We start from the raw sequence: 21,360 nt of genomic DNA, 5'->3' as shown, positions 1-21,360 counted from the left end.
CCGTCCTTGTACAGTCTCTGCCTTTTTTTCCTTAGCCTTGTAATATTTATTTTCATTGGCAAGGCTATAGAGGAAACAGGTGCATGGGCATGAGTGTATGTTTGTATGTGTGCATGCAGTTATATTTATATTTACACTTTTGTAGGTACATCTGCGCATGTGCTTCGTTTGTTCAAATAAAAGCTTGTCTTTTTAGGTTAACCCGCTAGAAGAGTGGTACCTAGTAGTGTGCTTATGTGGGCATATGTACATACGTGCATACATACACACAGCATACACATATCCATATGTACATGTATAAATAGCTAATGAATGACAGTTGTTCGCTTTATTTTCTTTTTTCCCTTCCCATAACTATGCAAGTAATAATGGCCATCTTCGTTGAGAACCCATAAGAAATGTACAAATAAATGCACTAAGAAATGTGCGAAAAATGTACAAATAAATGCACTAAGAAATGTGCGAAAAATGTACAAATAAATGCACTAAGAAATGTACGAAAAATGTACAAATATATATACTCAAAAAAAATCAGAATTACGAAAAATTGAGTCTAATATTATATAATGGAGCAAAATAGCAATATAGAAAAAAAAAAAAAAATATAGCGTAGCAAAATAAGGAAAACATGCAACATATTACAAATCAATGTAAAGACTAAAGATATGTAAAAAAGGGCAAGTAACGAAACGTAGGTTCATTGGATCAAAAAGGGGTGAAGCAAGTAGTAATGTCAGACAACCAGCGAAAGTGGACTTTCACTGGTTTTGTTTGTTTTGTATATGCTCAAAAAAAAAAAAAAAAATGAACTAAAATAAAATGAGCAGAAGTAAAATGAGCACAAGTAAAATGAGGAGATGTAAAATGAGAAATAAAATTAAGTGGAATAAAATAAAATTAATTATAGCGAAGTGAAATATGGAGTAGTAAATTGCTAAGCGAATTGTCGAGTGGGGCATTCTTGACCTCCTAACTAGTTAAATCCTCCCTCTTCTCGCTGTTATTAAGGATCTGCATGCGATTATTTTCCTTTCTCATATAAGTCATCATGTTATTTATATTATTGCTACACCTAGCATTGGTCAGAGCGACTCCTCCTATTTGTCTGTTATATCCACTTCCATTTCCATGTGAATTTCCAGTTATGTTGTTGCCGTATAACCATATGTAATTGACAACATAGGGATCCGTTACGCTGTTATAAAATATGGCCTCCTTGTCTGACATTGTGTATGCACAGGCTTTTATTTCACGTGAAAAAAAAAAAAGAAGAAAAATTAAAATAAAATAAAAATGAAGACGATAAATAAAATAAAAATGAAGACGATAAATAAAATAAAAATGAAGACGATAAATAAAATAAAAATGAAGACGATAAATAAAATAAAAATGAAGACGATAAATAAAATAAAAATGAAGACGATAAATAAAATAAAAATGAAGACGATAAATAAAATAAAAATGAAGACGATAAATAAAATAAAAATGAAGACGATAAATAAAATAAAAATGAAAAACAATAAATAAAATAAATGAAAGAGTAAAACACAAAATTAATAAAATTGATATTTTATCCCGTGAGACGAATTACAATTAGCGGAAAAACTCTAGCGAAGGGAAAATAATATACTCTATTTCGTCCACGGAAAAATGAGGAAAAAATGAAAACACATGAAAAGGGGAAAAACGCAAAAAAGGAGGAAAAGCTAAAAATGGGAATAAGGATAAAAAGAACGCTTCATTCCAAGTAAACCCTAAGATGAAAAAATCAAACTGTCAAAGTTATCATTAAATGCCAACGGGACGGTAGAGTAATTACTGTACCAACATATTGAAAATAGAAAAAATAAAAATTATCGTTTTAGTGTTATTTACTTTGTATTTCCTTAATTTTTGTTTTCTTCCTTTTATTATCTTTTTTTTTTTTTTTTTTAAATTCTGTCTATGTGCATTTTTGTAGCTGCTAGTGTCATGCTACAAAAAAAAAAAAAAAAAAAAAAAAAAAGATAAAGAGAAAGAGAAAGAGAAGAGAAGAGAAGAGAAGAGAAGAAAAAAAGATGAGAAAACACTGAGCATATGCATACATATATATCTATGTAGTAACATAGATAAGAGATATAGGCATATGTATAAGTAGCATAGTGTGAATAAAATGGTCCAAAAATAAAAATTTCATTGATGTCGAAATGTGTCAGCATTCAGCTCCTCAGGGTGAGCATGCATGAATGATTTTCCGTTTTTCATTTTTTCACAAAAAGGAAAGAAGATGAATCTCTTGGAAATACACAAGATTGTCCATTTACTATAGGCTCTATTTTTTTCTTCTACCATTTTTCTACGTATTTTTTTTACCTATTATCTGTACTTCTTTCTACCTTTTTTTTTTTTTTTTTTTTTTTTTTTTTTTTTTTTATCTATTTTCTACATTTCACGTATTTTTTGACTCTTTTAATGTTACCCATTGACAATTTCAATTTTTCAACTGCTTTGAAACATTCCGTTCATTCTTAGCTTTTCAATTTCCAGTGTTCTTCATAACATTTGTCTAAAAATAAAAGAAATATGAAAAGCCGAATACCACTTGACTCTCTTCAGGGGTAATTCACTTACAGAAATAAAAATATAGGTCATATCTTCTTAAGGGTAAGATACTTGGAATTAAAAAAAAAAGGTGGGAGATAAAGAGAAAAAAATGAAAAGGAAAAGACAATTATAAATTAGAATAACCAAAATATATGAGAATAAAACTAGCTAATATACGTCTCTTTATAAAGATCATTTTACTACATTTCATCCTATTAGTTTGACATCCACGTTGGGGGAGGTACAGTATCCTACTTCCTCAAACGGCATCGTTTTTATTTTTCACCTTCCCACATATTCACTTTTCCTCTTTTTTTTTTTTATTTTTTTTTTATTTTTTTTTTTATTTTTTTTTTTATTTTTTATTTCTCCCCCTTCCCCCCTTAGATGAATAAAGACAATATTAATGAAAACGTAAGGAGAGTGCTAGCGAAAAAAGAAAGGAAAAGATTGAAGGAGGAAAAGGAATTATATAAAGCAGCTCAAGTAATAAGTTCACAAAATAATGCACTCAGAAAAATTATAGCACAAAAACAAACGTCATCAAGTTGTTTTGTTAGTAAAATGAAAGATATTAATAAATCATTTCCTCATGTGAGAAGTAAGAATGACAAAAATTATATGAAGGAAAATAGAATAAAGATGCAAGAAAAAATAAATATGCAAAAACAGTTGTTACAAAAGCAAGAGGAAATGAAAAATAAAAAATCATTCAAAATGAAAAAATTCGAAAAAGTTGTTTCTAAAGTAGCAAAGAATTTACGAGCTAGTGAAGAAAGAAGCGAAAATACAAAGGAGAACATAAATGAGGAGGGTAGTAAGCTAGGTGCTCAAAGACAAGGTATAGGTCGGAATGCGCCAGGAGGTGGAACTAGTCAGCAGGTAAACGTGAATGAAGAGAAAGACGAAGCAGAGGCGGCAGACGAAGAAGAGTACGAAGAGGTAGAGGAATACGTGGAAGATGAGGAAGAATATGAGGAGGTTGAGGAAAATGTTGAAGACGAATATGAAGGGGAAGAATCACAAGCTGAAGGGAACGCAAAGGGAGAACAACATTATGAAGAATATGAAGAATATGAAGAATATGAAGAATACGAAGAGGAAGGAGTGGACGAAGGAGTGGACGAAGAAGTGGACGAAGAAGTGGACGAAGAAGTGGACGAAGAAGTGGACGAAGACGTGGAAGAAGACGTGGAAGAAGACGCGGATGAACAGATGATGCGAATAGACCAAATGGGAAACGAGAAAAGAGAAGACGAAGGAGTCCGAAACGAAAAAAGCATTATAGATAAATTCAAAGAAAGAGAGAATAAACAAAAAAAGGACAAGGGGAAAAAGGAAAATTTGCATAAAAATTACGGAAAACTTCCAAATTATATTTTAAAAAAAAAAAAAGATGTTGCAGATGAACCTGGAGATGTGCCTGAAGGGTATCGAGTTTTAAAAAACGATGAAAGAAATTATGTTTTAAAAGAATTACATTCGCAATTAAAAGAGATTAATAAAGAATATAAAAACAATAAGGATACGGGAAAAAAAATTGAACTTGGAAAAAAATTAAAAGAAATAAAAGAATCTATTGAGTTGTTCAGTAACCCTTATGTTGTCGTGGATGAAAACTTTTAAATAGAAGGGAGGGCGAGGAGTTTAAGAAAAAAAGGATAATATGGAAAAAAAAAAGAAAAAGAAAAAATACGTATAGAATATTTTTCTTCTTTTTTTTTTTTAAAGTATCTTCCAAATTTGTCGTTTTCACCGCGTTCGTTAGATGCGACATACAACATTATAGATCATTTGGATGTTTTACAATTTTTTTTTTTTTTTTTAAAACACTAAGTCAATTTATTCCATCTTTTTTTATATACACATTCTTCTTTTTTTCTGTAATTTCATATTTTGCATAAATGCACGTTCTGAAAGAACAATGTAAATTACATTTATTAAAATATAATAATTAAAATGTTTTCTTTCGGAAGGATAAAAAAGAAAACAAGAGAGAAGAAAACAAAAGAAATGAAAATAGATGAAAGGAAAAGAAAAAAATAGATTAATAATATTATACGTAGTCCTAATTGACTATCATTCTGTATATACCATTACGCGTAAAAAAAAAAAAAAAAGAATATACCATAGGGTATGGATTTTCCAAAATTAGCATAACGATAAAAAATAAAATGCTTATTCATATTTTTTCGTTCGATACATGTGCAAAAGCAACCTTCACACTTGTAATTTACCTCTGTCTGTTTTATCTTATTCACTCTTTGTTTTTCGTCTATTCATGCATTAGCTCAATCACTCTTTTGTTTATTCATTTGTTCATTCATTTTATTTTATTTTATTTTTTTTTCAACTAGCTATTCCATAAAGCCAAAAAAAAAAAAAAAAAAAAAAAAAAACCTATTGCCTTAAGTGTGCAGTTAATCTATCAGGAAGTACATCCATAACACATGTACCTGCAAGAAAAAAAAAAAAAAATTGTAACTAGCTAAAATATTATTCTATGCAAAAGTTGTTATGCGTCAGGATGTAAGAAATTTAGTCATGATATATTATGTGAACGAAAATGTATTTTAAGGCAATGTTGTTGACGTGATTGTCTTTTCACAAATAGTTTTTCTTTTGTCTTTTCATATCTTTTAATATGTTTTCTCTTTTCGACTCATTTAAAATATTTTCTCTTTTCATATCTTTTAATTCCTTCTTTCTGTGATGTTACCTTTCTGTCTGTGGTCATCCCAGTCTTCGAGCTGCTCAGCTGTACAGGCAATTTGTGCGCGATAATACTGAAATCTATAAAATGAATGAGAAAAAAAAAAAAAAAGTATGACCACACATATATACGTAAAGATTATTTTGGCGCACACGTCTATCTCTTCTTATATTAGTACGCATCAACTCTGAACTAATATTCTCAAACGTTAAAAATTATTTCATGGGTACAGATATGGGTACGCACGCGTGTAAGTACGTATATACATATATATATATATATATATACATATATATGTACATGTATACGTATATGTACACGTGTACGTGCGCACGCAACAAATAATCTCACTTGCAACGAGGGTTTTCTTCACCTAATTCCCTTGCACATCTGCAGAACAAAGTATATCTATAAGCGCAGTGATTGAACTGGTTCACTTGTAAAAATCGTGGATCCTGTCATAGTAGCAGGGAAAATAAAGGGAAAAAAAAAAAATATTATATCAATTTTTTACTAATTATCTACAACAAAATAATTATTTTACAAAACGTGTAGTTCTTCATGACAACACAAAGATAAGCACTATTTTGTGAAACTATTATGGGATAGATAGGCGTAAGATAAAAATATATAAAGTATATTCCCTTTACAAAATTTATACACATATATGTTTATAAGTAAGAATATATGCATGTATTCATTAAATCTTGAATTACACTAGCATGCGGGTTTTGAGAAGTCAGTTCGTCATAATTTTTTATAAATTTATGGCTTAAATAATTGGATTCACTCATTTTTTAAAAACAATTTATTTTAATTTTTTTTTTTTTTGTCATTTATTCAGTTATAAACATACAATATACACATGCATATGCGTATGCGCACATGTACTATTTTTCATTTTATAAAAAAATGTAAAGAAAAGCTCTGCAAAGTTACTTAGAGAGAACAATTTAATTTATAAATAAAAAATACGAATATCATGTTTATTATCCGCGTGCAATTTTCGCATCCACATTTTATGTCATTATTTACAAAAAAAAAAAAACAAAAAAATTTCTTTTTTCTTTTTTTTAATATAATATATTATTTAATATTTCACATATTCACATATGCACCTTGTTTTCATTTTATTATTCCCTTTAATTCAATAGGTGAAGTTATGGGAAGTTTGCCCAATTTTCCTGCACTCTATGTTTGTGGAAGGAGCTATTTATATAAGCAGTATTTCGCTATTGTGCAGATTTAAATTTTTTGTTAACGTTTTATTGTTAATGTTTTATTGTTAATGTTTTATTGTTAATGTTTTATTGTTAATGTTTTATTGTTTTTTCGTTATTTCGCTTTCGTCTTTGAACGCTAGTTTTTTAGCTTTTATCTTTCATCTGTTAGCTTTAATTTTTCATTTTTCGCCTTTAATTTTTTTTTTTTCAAACGTTTAAATGTATTTTTAAAAGATGGGTACAATAATTTTTTACACATTTTTATTTATAAAATTTTTGTCATTAGGGCATCAAATGTAATTTATATTTTCATGTTGTATATTTTTGTGTTTATCCTTTGGTATTGTATAATTTCGTATTTATATTTTTATACAGTATACATTCATATTGTATATTTTTGTACTGTATATTTTAGTATTGTATATTTTCGTATTCGTACATATTTGTATTTTTTTTTTTTTTATTTGCACACAAAATATTTTTAAAAATCTTGCAAACATACATAAAAGTGAAAACAGCATTTACCACTTTTCTATTTTGTTAATATATAGCAGCTTACAAAGAAATAAAATTAACGGCAAGATAAACTTATATGCAGATTAGTTCACGCATTTATTCCTTTTTTAATGGCTTCGTTGTTTATCTAAGATTATAAAAAAGGATGCTGCGCCCAGGTTTTCAAAAATGTATACATATTTTGTACAAGTATTATGCATATATATGTATATCTTCACATATTTATATGCATATATTTACGTACATTAATATATATAAAATGTATACATATAAACGTACATTTAAGTATACGTAAAAGCATATATACATAGATTTATTTATATGAATATTTACTAACTGGTAATTTTATTTGCCTGATTATGCAGGAGTACAATTTAAAAAAAAAATTCCTGAAGCAAAAATTTATCGTGCACATATTACTTAAGGAAAATATGTTTTTAAAAATAGATTTTCTTAATTTTAAGTGATAAAATGTTTTCTGTTTAATTAAAATAAATTTATTAAGAAAATTAACTACTGTATCATATGTTTGCTTTTTTTTTTTTTTTTTTTTTTATATATTTTGTTTTTAAATATTCTCTTTTGTATTTTATTATTTAGTATTTTCCACACTTATATATATAATATTTTAATTTATCTTTGACATTCTTCTTTATAATTAAATATTTTTTTTTTTTTTTTTTTTGCTTTTTTGTTCTTTTTATTTATTTTATATATTTATATTGTAGAATGCATTATGTTAGTTTGTTTTTATCCTAATTCGTTTATTAATATTTTTTGCTAATTTGTTTTTTTGTCCTTCTTTCATATTTTTTTTTTTTTTTTATCCACCCATTTTGTTAAAGATTTATCCTATATTTTGTCCTTTTTTTTTATCTTTTTGTCCTTTTTTTTATCTTTTTATCCTTTTTTTCTTTAATTTTTACTATTTCATTTTTACTTTTACCTTTTTTGTCTCGTCAGATCATTGAAAAGTAATGACCTACCCATACATATGTGTTCATCTATATATGCTGTTAATTAACATTTATCTCTTTCACCCATCAGTTATATGTACATGTACATGTACATATATATATATATATATATATATATATGTACTTATATGTATATCCTTGAGTGTCCCCTTTAGCATCATTTAAAAATAATTTTTTTTTCTCGTAAGTTTTTTATGTTAATTTGCTCCTTTATTTTTTCCTCTCCTCTCCTTTGTTTTGTTTTTTTTTTTTTTTCATCATTTTTGTTTACTTTCATATTGTTCCTCATTTGTTGTTTCTTTTCTTATTTTTTGTTGTTATTTGTAAAGGATTTTTCTTTTCGTGCATTTGCCATTTAAAACAAGGTACAGAGGAACTTATATCGACTTTTAAAATTTATATGAACAGGCGGTATACAAAGTATGTTAACATTTTTTCTTCCCATTTCCCAAGAACTGTGGTGCATGGTTAAGAAAAACAAATTAAGGAAAAACAGTTAAAGTGAAATTAAATAGTGAGAAGAAAAAAATAGAACAAAATAGAGCATAACGAAATAAATTATGGCAAAATAAAACAGAACAGAATGAAAAATGATGTAAAACGTAGAATTACACGTAACATATTGTACATAAAAAAAAACAAAAAATATACGAATAAAAAAAATAAAAGAACAGGACGCATGTATATATATGCATAAAAGATGAAATATTCAGGCTCGACATATATGAATATATGAATATATTCATATATGAATATATACATATATATATATATAAACATGTATGAGCATATAATTTAACGGTACATTTAGCGAATTATGAGAAACAAACATAGATTATGGTAAATCTGAAGCAAGTGCATACATACATACATAATTATATTTATCCTTTAAAAGATTTAATATAAAAAATAAAAAAAAAAAAAAAAAGTAAAAATTTTCTTTAAAAATTATGAGCGTTCAGAAAAATTGCAACATAGATGATAAGAATTATTTCATGCAAAAAAAAAAAAAAAAAAAAAAATATATACATACATAGGGATATATGTACACATATACATATAAACATATATATATATTTAATTATAAAAACACGCATGTTCACAATTTAACGAAATTGTGTTTACGCACGAATAAATAAATATTATATACACATATATTTACAAACACACATATATTTACAAACACACATATATTTGCAAACACATATGTATATGTACATATACATATATATATATATGTACACACGTGCATATATATATATATATATACGCTGTTTCTCCCCTTGCGTGTCTCGCGTTCGTCACCTGCCGAAGAAATGAAGAGAAACAGAAATGACTTCCGCCAATTTAGTTTGTACAAAAACAAATATATAATAACAGGCGTGACTATACTATCGTTTCTTCTTATGTTTCAGTACAAGTATCATGAAGTACTGACAGTTTATGAAGATAATGTAAAATTTACACAAAGTTGTAAATTATTTTTGGCTCGTTTATTATTTGGGAGAACTAGAAGTCGAATTGCTGGAAAAATTTTTAAGATACAAATTCCACAAACATATCGTTTATATGTATACAACTCTTTAATTAATTATATGAATATAAATAAAGATGAGATAAAATATCCTATTGAGTCATATAAATCACTTGGTGATTTCTTTTCAAGATATATAAGAGAAGAAACAAGACCAATTGGTGATGTTAGTGAATATTCAGTAGTTAGTCCATGTGATAGTGAAGTAGTAGATTTTGGTGAATTAAAATCAGATTATCTTGAAAATGTAAAAGGAATAAAATTTCATGTTAAGACCTTTTTAGGAGCTAATTTTGAAAAGAAATATAAAGATGGAAATACAAGATTTTATTATGCTATATTTTATTTAAATCCCAAAAAATATCATCATTTTCATGCTCCTTTTAATTTTAAATATAAAGTAAGAAGACATATATCAGGTGAACTGTTCCCCTTATTTCAAGGTATGTTTAAAATTATTAACAACTTATTTAATATTAATGAACGAGTCATATTATCAGGAGAATGGACAGGTGGAAATATGTATTATGCAGCTATAAGTGCTTATAATGTTGGTAATATTAAAATTATAAATGATGAAGAATTATTAACAAATAATTTAAGAACACAGTTAAGTTATATGGGGGGAGATATTGATACGAAAATTTTTGATAATTATAAAAATTTTGAAGTTGGTGATGAAATAGGGGAATTTAAGTTAGGATCATCCATAATTGTAATTTTTGAAAATAAAAGCGATTTCATGTGGAGCATAAAGCCAAACCAAGTCGTATCAGTGGGCGAAAGGGTCGGTGGGATTAACGAGATAGAGCAGCCAAAAAATATGTTCATTAAAATTAGGAGTTGAATCAGCAGAGGTAGCAAGTGGACCCCAAAAGTGGACCCCAAAAGTGTTACCCTGTTATCAATTGGTCATCTTTTGGATGACCCTACCAGCTACTAGTTGGTTTTCGCGTTTAATCTAGAGAAGATAGCGAAGTGAGAGCTTGCTTCGATCAACAGCAAAATGTTTTAATTTGTTTTAATGTGTACATGCATGCACGATAATTTTGTATTATATGTTACACCTTCATATGATGGCGTGTAAATATACGTGTATTGTTTATGTGTATATATATATGCATGCACATGTACATATATGCATGAGCGCGCACCTTTTAAATATGTGATATTATCACCCCCTCATATGTAAGATGTGTCCAATTTGCTAATTAAACATCTTGCTATTTATAGTTAATTTAATTAAATCTACTTTCAATTAACGTATGTCATTCACTCCTTCATTTCAGCGCAATTTATAAGCTGTTCCTTTGAGTTGATATTAGTGCATTCTCAATTTTAACATTAATACGTACATGCATACGTGTGTACGTTCATATATATATATATATATATATATATATATAATATATATATATATTATATATTATATATATTATGCATGTATATATGTATAAAAGAGCGGCATTCACGGGTATGCATATAACGCCTTTATATACTGAATTAACTCCTCGCATTCTTTTTTTGTCTTCCCCTTATTTCGATAAATGTTTAATTTACCTCCAATTGTTTTATGCTTACCTTTGAAATTTTTTTTTTTTTTTTCTTAATTTTCCTCTAATATTCCACTAATTTGCTGCAATTTATATATACATATATTATATACAAAATAACATTAAACGATGTCCAATAAAAATATGAAAAACTGTTATTTTAAAATAAAATGCAAATATTTTATGTGCAGATAAAAAAATTATTTTCAACCTAAAAGCGAACATTCATTTTGCTTTGTTTTATGCTGTTTTTGCTTTATTTTATTTTTTTTTTTTTTTCCATAATATGTTTTAGTTATGTTCTGTACAAGCAAGGAAATTATTTAAGCATAATTTTTTGTGGGACGTGAAAGAATATTGCGGTATTTCTGTGCATATCACAAAAAAAGGGGGGGGGGATAAAAACGGGTACGCACAAAAACATGTACACATGGGTACATACGAGTACATACACGTATGTATACATGTGCGTGTATATGAAAAAAAATACACACGTATATCTATCTATTATATATATATATATATATACATATACATACATATGTATACATACATATATATCTATACATGTATTTGCACTTAACTGTGCACATAATATGCAAGGGCACTAATGCCTCAATGGTCCATTTCAAAAAGACTTCACCTCCTCATTTATTTGTGCTAATTTAAAGAAGAAATGCTTTTTGGCTTTTCATTTCCCCACTTCCCTTGTAGAAACATTTGCCTATAGGTTACATTTCCTGTAGGCCATCGAACGTACTGATCATCATTATATAAACTCATATTCTCTTCAATTAAGTTTAAATCAAAAACATCATCTACATCAGGGTCATTAGGAAATGGATCATTTCCATCTGTCAATGAATATAACACACGCACGTGCATAAAAATTTGGTCGCATTCTCCACATCGATATAAAAAACCTTCTCTGCATCGAAAAAATAATGGGACGTGCTCATTTTCTCCAGTTCCACCTGTACAACAAACTACTCTTTCTGTGTGCACACTCGGCACTAAAACGGGGTTTTCAATGGTACCAAATGGACCAACAAATGGCGATGATTTAAGGTATTCATAAAACTCGAGTAACGCTAACATGTGCTCGTTGTCGGGATTCGCAATCTGTAAAAGGGAAAAAAAAGATAAATAGAAAATATATAAAAAAAAAAATAATAATAAATAAAAAAAAAAAAAATGAACTGTTCAGGTAAATACTGGAGGAACAAGCATCCGCATGAATGTACATGCACAGACACATTTATGGCAAGGTGGACATTCGTGTACAACGTAGATTGCTCAGACAGAAAATTATAACTTTGAACAAGGAAAAAACTCAAACATGCGTAAGTATGCGTGTAAGTATGTGTAAATGTACGCATATGTATGCATATATATACATATGTATACATATGTATACATATATATAATACATTTGTGCACATATTTGTGTATGCAAAATAACCTGCATGCCCATGTCAACGGCCAGCTGTTTGTACGATTTTTTAATTAATTTTTCGTAGTTAAGCAAATTGCTCTCACTTCTTATTTTCCAGTACCAATAACTTTGAATAAAGTCAAGTGATTTTTTATCTTTTTTTAAAATTTCATTTATATTATCGGGAAATGTATCCAGTGGTAGTTCATAGTCTTCTGGTAGGGTACGAGCGAAATGTAGGTACGTCCTCTTCTGCACATTATTTACCAATCCAGTGTATTCCTTTTTATATAACTTATTGTACCTGAGCTTATCACATAAAATAAAAAAATTTCTTCTCCCTAAATGGTCAACATTCTTTCGTAAAAATTTTTTTATTGTGTTACTCCATATCATTTTAGTTTAACCACGAATTCAAGATAAACAAAAAATAAAAAAACAATAAAATTATCAAGTGTACATGTGGACATGTTCACATGTGCATCTTTCTGCTTCAAGTTGTATCTTTGTAAGAAAAGGGAATGCCCCTACTAATATAGAGCATATGCAAAGATACAATAACTGGGCAAGTATTAAAAACCCACTAATGCAGGTATTTAAAGTGATACCCGTTACTAGCAAAAATGATCTTCTTTTATACAATATGGGTACTATAATATAATCTTATAATCGAAGGAAAAGGTTATATGATCATTATATATAGTATTTTTTTATCTTTTTTTTTTTTTTTAAGTTATTTCCAGTGACAAATTTTATAATGCGTTTTTAATTTTCGAATATTTCCCAACAAGAAAAACATTTTAACAGTGCGTAAAATGAAAGGGTATAGTTCGTGTGTGTTGCACAAAAATAAAAAAAAAAAATTTATTAAATAAATAACACTAAAGAAGAATTCATATCAAAAAAGTTTCAAAAGGAATGTACATTTAATTGGGCGAAAATGCTTTCACGAAAAAAAGGAAAAAGGAAAAATGGAAAAATGGAAAAAATAAAAAAGGAAAAAGGAAAAAGGAAAAATGGAAAAAGGAAAAAGGAAAAATGGAAAAAGGAAAAATGGAAAAAGGAAAAATGGAAAAAGGAAAAATGGAAAAAGGAAAAATGGAAAAAGGAAAAAGGAAAAAGGAAAAAGGAAAAATGGAAAAAATAAAAAAAGAAAAAACTCGTAAAAATGCAACAACACAGTGATGTACTCTGCGCGAATAATTTGCGCTACTTTCAACTTTATAGTTAAAACAAAAAAAAAAAAAAAAAAAAAAAAAATATATATATATATATATATATATATATATATATGTAATGCATACAAGATCTTAGAGCATATACATTTCCTTCATGTTTCTTACGCATTCAAATAAGCGTATTCTCATTTGCGCGCATTAACATAAAAGCATGTGGTAAACGTTAACATTTAGAATTTTTTGAAGAATGTGTAAGATAATAATATATTATGATGGCACTAATCGTTTTTATCAAAATATGCGTGGCGACAAATGGTGAAAACAACTGAAGAAAAATTTGAAAAAATTGCGCATCCTTTTTACCGTTCATTATTTACCATTCACTGTTTACATTTACTCATTCACATTCACTTCGACAAATGAGAGTAGCACTATAGTCAGGGACAACTTTCTTGAGCTCTTAATCCTTTTGCTTCGTCTGACTGTATAAGTTATAGCCGTATTGTTCATATGTTTTTCCCTTTTTTTTTTTTTTTTTTTTTTTTTTGTAACAGAAAATATGAAAACGAATTTTTAGGGAGACTAGTGTAAACGATTTGTTTTATAAGCACATGTGAAGAAATAGCGAATTATATTTTAAATTTAGAAAAAAAAAAAAAAAAAAAAAAATACAAAGCAGTGAACACCTATTTTTTTGGCCTTTTACTTTTTTGGTTAAGTTACTGCTTAGAACTGAGATTTTTTTGTTTCATTTATAAACACATTGAACCATTTCGCTCATCCTATTTGCTGCATATTTTTATTTACTCATTTTTCGATCAAGTTGCTTTATTTTATATATGGCATATTGCCGCTATATTTGCTATTCAGCTTATCTTTTGTCACACATACCTTTATCGAATCTTCTTTTCTTCTACATTTTTCACTTACTTTTTCGTTTTTCGTTCATCCCCCTTTTTTTTTTTTGTGGACGAATTAAAACCAAAGCATATGATGTACCAAGGAAAAACTTTTGTGGAGTCAACAAATTTGAACTTTTTTTTTTTTTTTTTTTTTGAATCACCTTCGTTTATATATATACGAGACAGCTATCCTTGCTTTCAAAATTTTTATTTGTTTTATTAAATAATATTGATGAGAGTACAACTGGGTACACAGGCGTTTATTTTAGACAAACGATAAAAAAAAATATAAAAAATAAAAAAAGAAGAGGAAACGTAAGAAAAGGAAAGAAAGGAAATTATAGTAATAACTAATAAATAACAAATAGTAAATAAATAATAATAGCAATTACAAATTCATGTGCTTATTTTATTCGTTTGAGAATATGGACCTACAAGACACACCCCTCCATAGTAATCGAAACTGATTGCACGTACACAGCGCAGCCCTGAAGGGGCTTTTTTTCGCCCGCCCCCCATAGTATACATACACATATATGTACTCCTACACGTACGCATATATATGTACTCCTACACGTACTCATATATACGTGCACCTACAAGTACGCATATATGTATAGCTTTACGTAATCCTACATGCACACCTGTACACATGCCCATACCACGCTCCCCCCTTTAGTGAAGAGGGAAATAATGAACTCCACTTATCTTGAAAAACAAATATACATTTTAAAGAAATGTCAATTACTGGAAGAAAAAGAAGTAAAGCGATTATGTAACGCGGCAAAGGTGCTACTAATAAAGGAAGAAAATATTAGAAATGTAAATATACCAGTAATCATATGCGGAGATATACATGGCCAGTTTCATGATTTAACTGAACTCTTTAACATAGGTAATGAATTACCATATATTAATTATATATTTTTAGGTGACTACGTAGATAGAGGTAAATATAGCATAGAAACATTTTTATTATTATTAGCATTAAAGTTAAGGTATCCTGACCAAATAACTTTAATAAGAGGAAATCATGAGAGTAGACAAATTACTGAAGTGTACGGTTTTTATGATGAATGCATAAAAAAATATGGTTCAGTTAATGTATGGAAATACTGTACCGATGTTTTTGATTATCTTTCAGTCGGTGCTTTAATTGAAAATAATTATTTTTGTATACATGGAGGATTATCACCATCTTTTAATAAAATTGATGAATTAAGAGAAATAAAAAGATTTCAAGAAATTCCAAGATATGGTTCTTTATGTGATATTATGTGGTCAGATCCATCTGATAAAAATGGATGGGATAAAAGTCCAAGAGGTGCAGGACATTTATTTGGACCTGACATTGTACAGAAATTCTGTTATGTTAATAATATTGAAATTATTGCTAGAGCACACCAACTTGTTATGGAAGGATACAAATGGTGGTTTGATAAAAAGTTAATCACTATATGGTCAGCTCCAAATTATTGCTATCGATGTGGAAATATAGCTAGCATAATGGAAATTGATGAAAACTCATCCTTTCAGTTTAAATGTTTCGGTCCATCCACTATTGAAAACGCTGCAAACGAATTTGTTAAGAAGCAGCCACCTATATACTTCTCCTGAAGGGGTGGAGGAGGCACCACGCGTGAACAGTCCAGCATGTGTATGTACACGGGCATATGGGCATACGTGCATACATGCATATGTGCGCTCGTGTGTTCATTTTTATATTTATATATATCTATATTTTTATATATCTATATTTTTTTATATCTATATTTTTATATATCTATATTTTTTTTTTTTGAAATGCCAATTCAGTCACTGCCACACTATTGGGCACTGCTTCTTTTTATAATTTCATAACGCAGAATTTTATGATTTTGTTATTTCATATTTTGTAGTCATACAGTTTTGTATTTTTTTTTTTTTTTTTTTTTTTTTTTGTCTTATTTCCACACCTTTTAAAAGCAAAGCTCATAAATGATAGCAATTTGAAAATAAAATTTGCGTAAACTTTAGCTAATATTATTTTCATTCATTCATTCGTTCTTTCTTTCATTCTTTTTTTTTTTTTTTTTTTTCTCGTTATTATATTTTTACAATTTAAAAAGTAAAAATTCATTTTGCATATTGTTACAAAGGCTCATTAAATAAAACATAAACAAAAAAATGCAAAGGGGGTAGGGATGGAAGAAAAAAAAAAAAAAAAAAAAGGAAATTCATTTTTAAACGTGAAAGACTTTTTTCAAGTAATTAACATAGGGATAATTTAATTAACCAAGGACGTTGGAAAAAATAGGAAGTATTAGTAAAACTTACAATGCTTGAATGAATGTATGCAGAAATAAAGGGGAGTCAATATGTGCGTAAGGGGGAAAGAAAAGAAGCAAATGCTATTAGATATACCATTGTATATGTCCCTGTATGTGTCATTATACGTACCGCTGCATATACCATTATATAAATGTGCACATGAGAAATTCACTTAGGACTGTATTTTCCTCTGCAGCGTATTTACATTTAACTTATTGTAAAAACGCATCCGAACATTTTAGTAACAGATTTATTTCTCCCATACCTCATAAAATATTTCCTTTTTTTTCAATCATAATCGCGCAAAAACTTTGTGCTGACAAGGCAAACATGTGGGAAGCGCGTAGGTACGCATTCACATACATACATACATACATACATACATATATTCATGTGTTCGCATATACTTATATACAAGCATACCCCCGTTCGTGCGCCCCCTCGCAGGACCGCTCAGTTGATGGTGTCAAACTTATGCAACTTCTTCCTCCATAGGTTATACTTTGCTTGAAATTTCGCATTCGTTATGTTTTCATATGCGTTAGGAGTACATGGATCATCAGCCATTCTTTCTTCATATTTCACACGCTTCACATAGTTCTTATATTCCTTTGTCGATTTACCTACAGCTATTTCTTTTAAGCGACTATTGACTCTGTTACTATTTACACAGTGCAAAGGTTCACTGGCATGGTTTCTTATATCACCTAAATAGTTAATAAAATTATTACTGAAATTATTAAACTTCTCTAAATTAATATTGTTGTTCATATTTTTTTTGTGAGAATATAAGAAATTGTTGGCACCTTGCATATTTAATAAAGTAGAGTTTATGTCCTCTTGTTCTTTTACAACTTGAGCATAATTGTTTATGTGTAACTCTGTTAAATTTTTTTTGTTTTCTTTATTATATACATTATCATCATAAAAGTTTATTCTGTTCATTCCATTCGTGTATGTACCTTCCTCTTTAGGTATATTTTGACTCATTTGTTGCTTCAACTTGTTTTTTACTTTCTTGGACGGGTTCATTGGGATGTTATTATCGTCCAGGGTTATATCATGAGATAATGTGCAGTTAAACTTCGAAATACTGTTTTCGGTATTTACATTTCTGTCTTTTCTCTTCTTACCATTAGCTGTTGTACATGTCTTTTCACAAGAGGTCTTACTTAACAAATTACACATTTTTCCATTAACTGTTGATAATTTTTTATTTTCCTTTTCAGTTTTTGAATTAGAAGGTAAGTTTATTATTTGCTGATCTTTGCTCTCCTTTATAATTTTATTTTTAATTTTGTTTTCTTCTTTTTTGTTTACAATATATTTGGAAAAAAAAGAATTTTTTAATTCCTTTTTATCCATCTGCACATTCACAATTTTTTTATTCTTCTTATGGGATTTAGGAAAAGCGGCTGAATTGGGTGAGTTGGGGAAATTGGCTAAAAGGGACGAACTGGGCATATTGATCGCATTGGTCGCATTGTTCGCATTGGTCGCACTGGTCGCATTGGTCACATTGGCCTTATTGACCATATTGGTAGTATTGGTCGTATTTGACGGACTTTTTTTTTTTTTTTTTTTTTTCCCTATTTTATTTCTACTATCATTTACATTACTATTACTTTCAATTTTGAGTAAATTACCAGAATTTTTATTGTACCTTGAAAGGACAATTTTTTTTTTTTCCGTTTTCCTCTCCTCCTTTTCCTCCTTCTCCTTCTCTTCCCTTATTTTCCCCCCTTTATGTTCACTTCCTTTGCTAGCTAGATTAGCCGCACGTATCTGACCTGTATCGCTAATATGATCAACCTCACTAGTTTGACCATTTTGCGTAACTATCCCTGCTTTTCTCACCCCATCCTCCCCTATGTCTACTTTTGCCTCAGTATTATTATCATCATATACATTTTTCACATTATATACCATATTAACATTACTCACTCCATTCACATTACTTACTCCATTCTGACCATGCACACCTTCCGCTTCACCTTGCATGTTAATACCAGTGTAGCAATTTTCCCCCTTCACACACTCACTTTTATGTAATAATCCTCGTTCATCCTTGCTAACATGTTCTTCTTTTTTCAATCCACAGTGTACAATTTCCTTTTCGTTATTATAAGACTCCCTAGTACTATCCTTATTCATCATAACCTTTGCACCGTCAGAAGAAGCGTCTACCATTTTGTCCTTTTTATCTGCAATGCACATGTTTTTTATTTTTAAATTTATTCCTATATTACTATTGTCTAGATCTGCATTGTATGAATTTAAAAAACTGCTATTCAAGTCATTTTCTTTGTTGTAGAGAAATTTCTTTTTTTTCAATTTTTCATTAATTTCGTCGTTGTTGGTGACTGAGTGAGAAAAGTCTGACCAATAGTATAAAAAAAAAAAAAAAAAAAATTATGAACAGTACATAAAAAAAGGAAAATAAAACGAATAAGTTAATACGTATGTATAATTTAAAAGGGAATAATAATAGTTAAAAGTGTTTACAAACATTGAACAACTGCATTTCATTTTGTAGATTAAAAATTAAAGATTGTATCAACATCTTCGTAAGACACGGGTAAGGAGAAGTGGGGAAAAAAAAAAAAAAATTAAACTATGATTAAACAACATAAGCAGTTTTAATTATATACTATCCAAAAAGAAAAAAATGCATCCATAAGAAGGTATGATTTCTTTCTTTCTTTCTCTTTTTTTTTTTTTTTTTTTTTTTTCTTTACTTGACTCGCTTGACAGAAGATCTACCCATCTGATAGTAGACATTTTTTTTTCAATAATAAGATTTTAATTCCGCTTTGTTACAACTGATATGCTGCTTTCGCGTTTGCTTTATCTTTTGCTTTTGATATTACTTTTCTTTTTATTTTTCCCTTTATATTTGCTCTTCTTAATTTCGCTCTCAATCTTCTTTTAAGTCTGACTCCCGCTTTTGTAATTTTTACTTTGCAAGTCTTAATGCGAAAATTATTTATTATAAATATGGAAGAAAAATTTGTACAAATATGTTCACAAGAATTGATGTAAAAAAAAAAAAATAAAAAGATACAAAACAGAATGTACTTACATTAGCTTATTCCCAAGGTTAAATGAAAAATGGTAATAATAAATACTTTACGTCGTAATTTTTTTTTTTTTTTTTTTTTTTTTTTTTATTCCAACAAAGTGATATATACTTTTGCGTAATTTTCAAATAAAAAAAATTGGTTGTTAATGAACAAAACGATTAAAGATAATTTAAGAGAATAAAAAATTTAAAGAGGGAAGAAGCGGTCGTAATATGTGCGTACGTAGGGTTGTGGTAAAATATACGTAAATACAAACATACGTGCATACATGCGTACATATATGCATACAGACGTATATACACGTACATAAAAACATACATATATGTACATGCGCATAATATGTACCCGTTAGTACTCAACGTAAAGAATTACTACACAGTCAAAACTGTTGTAAATCAGCACGTGCTAATTATTGAATATTCACTGACGTTCACATACATATATATAAATACAAGCACATGCTTGTTCCCCCTGCACACGAAATGTAATATACGTACATACGTTTAATATGAGATTTACTTAACTAATTTGTTCTACAAAAAATGGCACACGCGCATATTCATGCGCATATTTCCGCGCACATTTGCTTTCCTTTTTGAGAGCATAAAAAAAAAGAGTATACATACATACATACATACATACCATAAATAAAAAGTGAATAAATACATACAGAGTCGTCTTCGAATGATAAACCTTGGTAAAATACATAAGTATACGCATATACACATACACATATATTATATATATATACGTATATATGTATATATGAATATATCACAATTTTATTAGCAAAATTGAAGTATTTTTTTTTTTTTTTTTTTTAAATGAAACAAAAGATACATATATTACATTTACAATTATAATATTTAAAGAAAAAGATGAACAATTAACTAGCTAATATTTTATTGTCATCATATTATTATTATTTTATTTTCTTACATTTAAAATGAACATGTTAACGCAAGTGTATGCAAACAGGCGTGTGTATATGTATGCATGCATATTTGAAATTTTTTAAAATAGATTTGGAGCACTTGCACATAAACAATTGTAAAAATGAAATGATAACTTGAAATAATGACCTCTTGAAGTGAAGATACAAACAAAAAGAGATGTATGAAATAAACGCAAACTTATAGCATGTAAAGAAAATTTCATCTTAAATATGTTATGCTAAATGTGTAATTTTGGAGATAATTTCTTTTGTTTGATCGTTAGTGTAATTGCTATCTGGTTAATCTAGTTTTTTTTCTTCTTTCGTTTTTTGCACTTTTCACATTTAACCATTTACTATTCATTATACATTTTACTTTTTTATCTTTTTTTTTTTTATCAATTTTGATAGCAAAACAA

General features: G+C 28.3%; 7 protein-coding genes across 7 annotated transcripts; 3 read left to right on the top strand and 4 right to left on the bottom strand.

Annotated features, from left to right (window-relative positions):
• Positions 1 to 969: 969 nt before the first annotated feature.
• MKS88_002066 (uncharacterized protein) lies at positions 970 to 1,227 on the bottom strand (the record flags this gene model as incomplete). The annotated part of the gene is made up of 1 exon (XM_067215046.1): positions 970 to 1,227. One exon carries the CDS (start codon positions 1,225 to 1,227, stop codon positions 970 to 972), a length of 258 nt encoding a protein of 85 aa, XP_067074363.1.
• A 1,335-nt stretch (positions 1,228 to 2,562) lies between these two features.
• Positions 2,563 to 4,209, top strand: MKS88_002065 (uncharacterized protein; the record flags this gene model as incomplete). The annotated part of the gene is made up of 3 exons (XM_067215045.1): positions 2,563 to 2,597; positions 2,803 to 2,824; positions 2,971 to 4,209. 3 exons carry the CDS (start codon positions 2,563 to 2,565, stop codon positions 4,207 to 4,209), a joined length of 1,296 nt encoding a protein of 431 aa, XP_067074362.1.
• Positions 4,210 to 4,983: 774 nt separating this feature from the next.
• On the bottom strand, positions 4,984 to 6,090 carry MKS88_002064 (cytochrome c oxidase subunit 6B; the record flags this gene model as incomplete). The annotated part of the gene is made up of 4 exons (XM_067215044.1): positions 4,984 to 5,039; positions 5,303 to 5,376; positions 5,648 to 5,751; positions 6,013 to 6,090. 4 exons carry the CDS (start codon positions 6,088 to 6,090, stop codon positions 4,984 to 4,986), a joined length of 312 nt encoding a protein of 103 aa, XP_067074361.1.
• Positions 6,091 to 9,328: 3,238 nt separating this feature from the next.
• Positions 9,329 to 10,393, top strand: MKS88_002063 (phosphatidylserine decarboxylase; the record flags this gene model as incomplete). The annotated part of the gene is made up of 1 exon (XM_067215043.1): positions 9,329 to 10,393. One exon carries the CDS (start codon positions 9,329 to 9,331, stop codon positions 10,391 to 10,393), a length of 1,065 nt encoding a protein of 354 aa, XP_067074360.1.
• Positions 10,394 to 11,759: 1,366 nt separating this feature from the next.
• Positions 11,760 to 12,930, bottom strand: MKS88_002062 (cytochrome c oxidase subunit 5B; the record flags this gene model as incomplete). The annotated part of the gene is made up of 2 exons (XM_067215042.1): positions 11,760 to 12,221; positions 12,562 to 12,930. 2 exons carry the CDS (start codon positions 12,928 to 12,930, stop codon positions 11,760 to 11,762), a joined length of 831 nt encoding a protein of 276 aa, XP_067074359.1.
• A 2,377-nt stretch (positions 12,931 to 15,307) lies between these two features.
• Positions 15,308 to 16,231, top strand: MKS88_002061 (serine/threonine protein phosphatase 4; the record flags this gene model as incomplete). Its single annotated transcript, XM_067215041.1, has 1 exon — positions 15,308 to 16,231. The coding sequence occupies one exon, from the start codon at positions 15,308 to 15,310 to the stop codon at positions 16,229 to 16,231; it is 924 nt and encodes a 307-aa protein (XP_067074358.1).
• A 1,146-nt stretch (positions 16,232 to 17,377) lies between these two features.
• MKS88_002060 (RNA-binding protein) lies at positions 17,378 to 19,705 on the bottom strand (the record flags this gene model as incomplete). Its single annotated transcript, XM_067215040.1, has 2 exons — positions 17,378 to 19,287; positions 19,663 to 19,705. The coding sequence occupies 2 exons, from the start codon at positions 19,703 to 19,705 to the stop codon at positions 17,378 to 17,380; spliced, it is 1,953 nt and encodes a 650-aa protein (XP_067074357.1).
• Between the last annotated feature and the right edge of the window lie 1,655 nt (positions 19,706 to 21,360).

The sequence above is a fragment of the Plasmodium brasilianum genome, chromosome 7, assembly GCF_023973825.1.
Source record: "Plasmodium brasilianum strain Bolivian I chromosome 7, whole genome shotgun sequence".
Taxonomy (NCBI): Eukaryota; Apicomplexa; class Aconoidasida; order Haemosporida; family Plasmodiidae; genus Plasmodium; species Plasmodium brasilianum.
The sequence above is the reverse complement of the archived record's forward strand: the minus strand, read 5'-3'. Positions and strand labels throughout refer to the sequence as shown.